The 6,671-nt window shown below is 50.2% G+C and overlaps 1 protein-coding gene across 1 annotated transcript; it reads right to left on the bottom strand.

The window, feature by feature from the left end:
• Positions 1 to 834: 834 nt before the first annotated feature.
• Tmem215 (transmembrane protein 215) lies at positions 835 to 1,542 on the bottom strand. Its single transcript, XM_059255722.1, has one exon. The coding sequence runs from the start codon at positions 1,540 to 1,542 to the stop codon at positions 835 to 837; it is 708 nt and encodes a 235-aa protein (XP_059111705.1).
• Between the last annotated feature and the right edge of the window lie 5,129 nt (positions 1,543 to 6,671).

The following is a 6,671-nucleotide window of genomic DNA, read 5'->3' as shown; positions in this document are numbered from 1 at the left end:
TGCCTCTCAGAAACGTTGAAGACACTTAGATAGACATATATATGTAAAATTTGCTTTGTCTTGATAAAAAGAAATTCTAATCTATGAAAATATTACATCAAGTCACTTTGCACCTGGTAAGGAAATACATGAGTGTTAATAAATACTTAAAAACTTCAGATACAGTCCCAGCAAACCAACTCAAATGAAGAGTTTAAGAGTTCACATAACATAGTCAACACTTCATTTGAAACCATGGTCTTGCCAGAGGCCAGGACTCAGTCATACATTCCAACTACTTTTAACTCCCCTTCCTCCAAAATCCATCCCATCGGAGGAGGTTTTCCCTATTCTACCTCGATTTTTATTTCTTTCAGCAATTACCATACGTGAAAAGCTTTTCAACATTTTCAACAGGCAAAACTCATTTTGTGTAAAAAGAACACAAATTTTCCTTCACTTTCTTCAGACACAAAGCACCCAGCTTCTGTGTGGATAGCCCCTGCAACATTTGATACCTGGCTCACTCTCTACGCCCCTGGCTGTCACCAGGGGCTTCCTAGCACTTTGGGGGCTGTTTTACAAAGCATTCAACATTGTTTAAATTGTTCAGAAGCAAATGGAACTTTCTTTCCCATTTACTGCCTCTTCTCTAAAGAGAAATAATTCTCAGTACTTCCCTAAAATATGCCCCACTACATGCCTATTTACACGAGATTCAGGCACCAGAGGTCTGCACCCCATCACATACCATGCCAGTTTCTAATAGCGAGGAGGCTGTTGGAGCCGAGATTTTCTTCCATTGGGAGTTGAGTGTAGCAATGTCTGTCAACATGGGACCCTTGTTTGCCCAGATTAGACTATTGTCTCGTGGTCCCACCTGCCTTGGCTCTGATTGATGTAGCAACAGTATCTGTCATAAGGGCTGTTCTGCTTGTAGGAGCAAACGATGATACTGTCCTGGGGCACAAAGAAGATGCTATCCTCGGGCTCGGGGCGGTCAGCTCTGTCCCAGGTTGAGCCCTTGACGTCCAAGGCACTGTAGGCGAGGGAACTGCCCGAGGGGCAGTAGCCATCCAGGTATCTGGACGTCTCCTCCTGACGCCCACTCTGGACTAAACTCTGGCATTCTCCTTCCTCTGTGGGGGTGGGAGTGGTAATGGAGCTGGCCATAGGCACCTCACCTGGCCCCTGTGGGAGCGTCTTTCCTCTGAGGCCTGCCTTCTTAGCCAGTTCATCTGAGCTCCCCTTGCCGGACTCCAGGTCTGAGGGGGTCCTCAGTAGTTCTACCACTTCCTTGTCCTTGGGCTTCCGGAAACAGGGTAACTTGCGGACCCAGAGTAGCTCATTCTCTGGCCACTTGGTACATCCTTCGGTTTTCCTGGCCAGAGCAATGGCTGCGATGCCTGGAAGGCAGATGGCTGGCCCGATGGCCAACAGAGGGATGTTCCCCAGAGTTTCCCCCTTCATGCCAGAGACAGTGAACATGAAGCCAAAGACCAGGAAAACACTGACCAGGGCCACCACCAGCCCAGTCCTCGGGTTTATGTCATCGGGACGCATCTTTCACTCCATCCAGGTTGGGGCCTGCTTGGTAGCCAGGAAGCACCCCTTCTCTATTCTGTGGGAGGCGAAACCACAGGGGTTAAAAAATCCAATCCAACTTCCCACCCACCAACTAACTCTTTCTTTCTTGCTATCTCTGACTCTTGTCTTTCAGTCTTCTCTCTCTCTCTCTCTCTCTCTCTCTCTCTCTCTCTCTCTCTCCCTTTCCCCCTCCCTCTCCCTCTCCTCTTCCCTCCCTCTTTTCACTACCACCCCCATTCACTATTGCAACCCCGTCTATCATGCACCAGGTAGGGTCACCCAGTTACCTGAAGGCTCCTGCCACCGTGAATGGGGAGACTCTGAATGTCTCCAGAAACCTTCGTATGGGCTGTCCCTCGGTTCTCTCCCTGGGTTCGGAAAGCCAAGCCTGGATTTCCCCACCGACACTGCACACAGGAGGTGGGGCAAGGGAGCAGGGAGGTGGGAGAGGAGAGGAGGGTCTTTCCCAGCCTCGCGCTTGGCGGCGGCGTGCAGGTCGCCGGAGCTCTGGAAGCGGAGCCTGGGCGCAGCAGCAGAGTGGGCGCACAGCGCTGCCGGCGGGGAGGGAGGACTCTGTCCCGGCAGGAGGAAAGCGCGCGAGCCTGGCCGCCTTACATCACTTGCACCGCTCTGGGAACAGAGATGGACGCGCGGGGGCGCGAGGGGGTCAGAGCCGGGTGGCCGCAACAAGCGGGCTGCGGGGGCTCTCGTCCCGGTACAACGGGCGGGTGGCTTGGACCCGCGTCCGTGCCGCTGCCCTAAGCGGGAGCCCAGATCGTCTTACCCACCGGGCGGGCAGCCGGTGCAAAGTCGGAGTTTGGGTTCCAAATTCAGGGTCTGAGGGCTTCTGGGACCAGCGGGAGCTGATAATGGGGACTTGCTCTCTTGGCCAGTTCCAGATCTGAGCGATACCTCCACCCCGACTGTAGCCAGGTGCTCCGGGGCTGCCCCTGCCTCTCTCTCGGCAGATCCTCGAGGTGCCCTCGAAGGAGCAGGTTGTAGGCTGCTCCCGCCTGACCTGAGTGCCCCAGGAGAGCGCCCAGGCTGTAGGAGCACTAAGGCCTCGGGGTCTTGCCTGCTCCTAGGAGTCTCCAGAGTCTCCTCCGCCGGTCTCCCAGCTCTGCACTTGGCAGGAGATGGCCTTGGAAACTCAGACCCACAGTCGTGGTTTCAAGTGGGACAAGGAAGAAGGGCTCCCGGTTCCGATCCTCATTCAGGGTCGTCCAGGTAGCCAGCCCGAGAGGCCTTGGTTTGGAGGGTCAGGCCCACCTGGTGATGCTGCTCTGCACCCTTTGACTCTCCTGTCTTGCTGGTCTCAGTCCAGGGTCCACCGCAGTGTGTAGGTTTCTCTGGCCCCAAGGGAAGACTGGGTATGGCTGTGGTTCTTCACCAGGTCTGGTTAAGGTAGGGAAGGAGAATTAGGAAGGCAAAAAGTACGTTCTTTCATGTTGTGGCTCTGATTTGGGGGAAAGAATTTTGTTACCCAGGCATTCTTCACCTAAGCTGGCCGAGTGTATCAGAGGGAGTGACATCACCTTTCTGAGAAATAATCATCAGGAGACACTAGATGTCTGGACAAACGCTGTGAATATTACATAAATGTAAAGTTTATGACTTTGGTGTATGGTTCATGTTCAAAATACATTGAGAGGCATACTCTTTTCTTCTCAGACACTATCATCATGGTGCTCTCCACACGTAAGGCAGGAGCCAAATCGTCAAAGGCCTGTCTGTGTAACTGAGGACTTTCGGCTTTACCCACTGAGTGGTGAAGAACAGTGGGAGGGTTTTAGGCAGAGATTAACACAAGTGTTCCACAGATGGTGCCAGCAGGTTAGAGGGTGTAAGTCTGCAGGCTTGGAGACTTGTTCATGACACCAGGCAAGAGGGGATGTGGCCAGAAGAATCCCAAGCCCGGAGAGGTGCTTGGAAGGTGGGTCTCAAGGACGAGGACGAATGGGTTGGAGCACCCTGGCTTGAGGCGGAGAGAAGAGCCAAGGAGGGTCCCTTGGATTTTTCACTTCAACCAGGGCCACCAGAAGCCGGGCTTCTTCTCACTTTTACTCTGGTGTTTATCGTGTGTGTCTTTTGTATTCAAGCTTATTAAATTCCTGCTGCACTTCTGGGTGCAGAACCACTTAAGAAGGAGGAAAGGAGAAAAGGCAGAGGTCTAAAGAGAGGCACCAGCTGTGCGGCCATTTGGACCGGGAGAGTGGTAGCTTCTCTATCATCTCCAAGTGCACAGACATCTGCGTATGCTGGACAGATGTGTCTGGGCTGCAGAGGAGCTGCAGAGGAGGAGCTGGGGACCCACATCTGTTAGTTTTTCCCAGACTCACTGCTGCTCTGGAAGTCGGTTTTGTTCAGGAAATGGGGGAAACAAATTAGTTACCTGTGCTCCAGTCACTGAACACTCTTCTCCCCCTGAACCCCCTTTCTCATCCTTTATCGATACCCACTCGCCTTCCTTGTCCCTCACTTGAAGGCTACTTCCTGGATTCCTCTTTGTTTTGTAGGTGGCCTCTTGTTCTGAGCTTCCTGCCTTCCCTCCTCCTCCCAGGGCAGTTTCAAACAGCCCGGAAAGCCTGAGGCCCCCAAGCCTCTCTCACTTGTCCTGTTCCCCCAGTTTCAGGTTTATAGGATTCAGTTGTCCACTTGGTATTGCCCTTTGGATCGCCTATGGACACTTCATGTTCAAATGTCACAGAGTGAATGCACCTGTCCTCCAAGCTTCTCTTTCTCAGTGAGCTCCATTTACCCCACACACCAACAACATTTTGGGGACCCGGAAGTTAGTTTTCTTTACTCTGAAGGAGTTTTATCTCCTAAGTCCTTTTGTTATCTCCCTGTCGGCTCGTGACCCTAGTGAAGCCACTCTACCTTCCCAGGTTTCCACTTCCTTTAAAGTTATCTCTATTATTTTGTTTTTATCAGCACATATTAATTATCCATAATGTTGGGCTTCATTATGACATTTTCACACATGCATGTGGTGTGTTTTGAACACATTCAACCCCCATTAGTCTTTCTTAGCTCTCTCTTCCTCTGATTCCCTTCTTCTTCCCAAATTTTCTCCTTTTACTTTGAGAAAGAAACAGTCATCCCACTGTTGTTCCAGTGGGCACATGTTGTCAAACAGAAAGATCAAGTATAATAAAGGTACGTTAGCTTTAAAACAAACAAACAAACAAACAAACGCATCACAGGGCTGGAGAGATGGCTCAGCAGTTGAAAGCTCTGGCTGCTCTTGCAGAGGACCTGGGTTCAATGTCCAGCACCTACATGGTGGCTCACAACTATCTTTAACTCCAGTTCCAGAGGACCCAAGTGCCTTCTTCCGGCTCTGTGGGCAGCAGACATGCAGCCCAACACTGATACACCTACAAAGATCATCACAGCAGTTGGGATTTCCTCCTTGTTGGGATGCTTTGAGTTCTTCCCTTCCTGCGATGTTTGTGTAGCAGACTATGCTAACTGGGGAGGTACACTTTTACAATCCCAGCTTGAACCTATAGAACCAGACTTAGGGTGTGTTTTGCCCCCATGGAGTTTAGACCAGTCACTGTCTACAATGAGTTTCTGGTCCTCCTGTCTTGTCTTCAGTGTCTTTCTTGATGCTCTCTGGCTTGGCATGGCTCTGTGCTGTGTATAGGAGGAGTGATCAGGGCTTCGTAGAACTTTTGGTGTTCCAACTTGATGATGTCTCCAGAAAGTGGGGGGTTAAAGTCTTTGTCTAGTGGCTCCCATGGACCCCAGCCTGTTCCTGCATTCTGCTTAAATTTCTGCTCCAATGTGTGTGGGGAGAAGGACTTCTGGGGTTGCTTCTCCTGTGCTTGGTGGTACAACTTGGTTCAGCTGGGTGCTGATTACTGGAAAAGTGTAGTGGCTCCCACCTGTATCCCTTCAAAGAGCCCACTTCAAATAAACGTGTTTACAGGGCTGAGGAGATAGTTCTGCTGGCAAAGTGCCTGCTTTACAAACATGGCATCCTCAGTTTAGATGCCTAACACCTACTTAAAAGCTCTGTGTGGTAGCATGTAGCATGCCCTAAACACTAGTACTAGGGGTGGAGACAAGGATGCTTGGAGCCCATTGGCTAGTTGGCTTAGCTGAATGAATGAGCACCAGGCTTGCTGAGAAACCCTGTCTCAAATCATAAGATGGAGCACCATAGAGGAAAACACCCAACTTCAGTCTCTGGCCTTCACACCCAGGTGGCATGCACATGTGCGTACCACACATGAACATGTACATATGTTACACAGACATAGATACACAGACACACAGACACAGTGTTCTAGTTAGGTTTTTGTCATCTTGACACAAACTAGAGTCATCTGGGGAGAGGAAATCTCAATGAAAGGGTCCTCCTCAGATTGCTGACAGTAAAGTCTATTGGGATATTTCCTTGATTAGTGATTGATGTGGGAGGTTCCAGCCCATTGTGGGTGGTGTCACCTCTGGCAGGTGGTCCTGGGTTGAATAAGAAAGAAGCCGAAGTTATCCATGGAAAGTAAGCCGAAAGTAGCTTTCCTCTATGGTTTCTGCTTCAGTTCCTGCCTCCCGGTTCCTGTCTTGAGTTCCTGCCCTGACTTCCCTCAGGATGGACTGTAACTTGTGAAGTGAAATAAACAGTCTCCTCCTCCAGTTGCTTTTGGTCAGAATGTTTTATCACAGAGCAGAAAAGAAAGCTAGAACTCACATGTTCTCAGACAACAGAAAAGCACACCAGAACACACAAGTTCTCAGACAACAGAAAAGGACATTAGAACACACAGGTTCTCAGACAACAGAAAAGGACATTAGAACACACAGGTTCTCAGACAACAGAAAAGCACACTAGAACACACAGATGCACAGACACAGCTCATTCATAAATCTTTTCTCTTGCAAGAAAGGCGATGGTTGTGTGCTATCTTGACTGTTTTTCTTTCACCGAGTTTCACTGGTGAGGCTTCTAACCTGCCACCTGACCCAGATGGACAAAATCTTTGGATAAGGAATTAGCTGAACCCCATTTCAGCTCTTATCTTCCTCAGTTCTGTGGCAGCCACTTCTGAGGGGGCAGAGCTGATGTCAGTTTCGGGCAGATGTGACAACTATAG

The sequence above is a fragment of the Peromyscus eremicus genome, chromosome 2 (genome assembly GCF_949786415.1).
Source record: "Peromyscus eremicus chromosome 2, PerEre_H2_v1, whole genome shotgun sequence".
In the NCBI taxonomy this organism is placed as follows: Eukaryota; Metazoa; Chordata; class Mammalia; order Rodentia; family Cricetidae; genus Peromyscus; species Peromyscus eremicus.
This window is presented reverse-complemented; position numbering and strand designations above follow the sequence as displayed.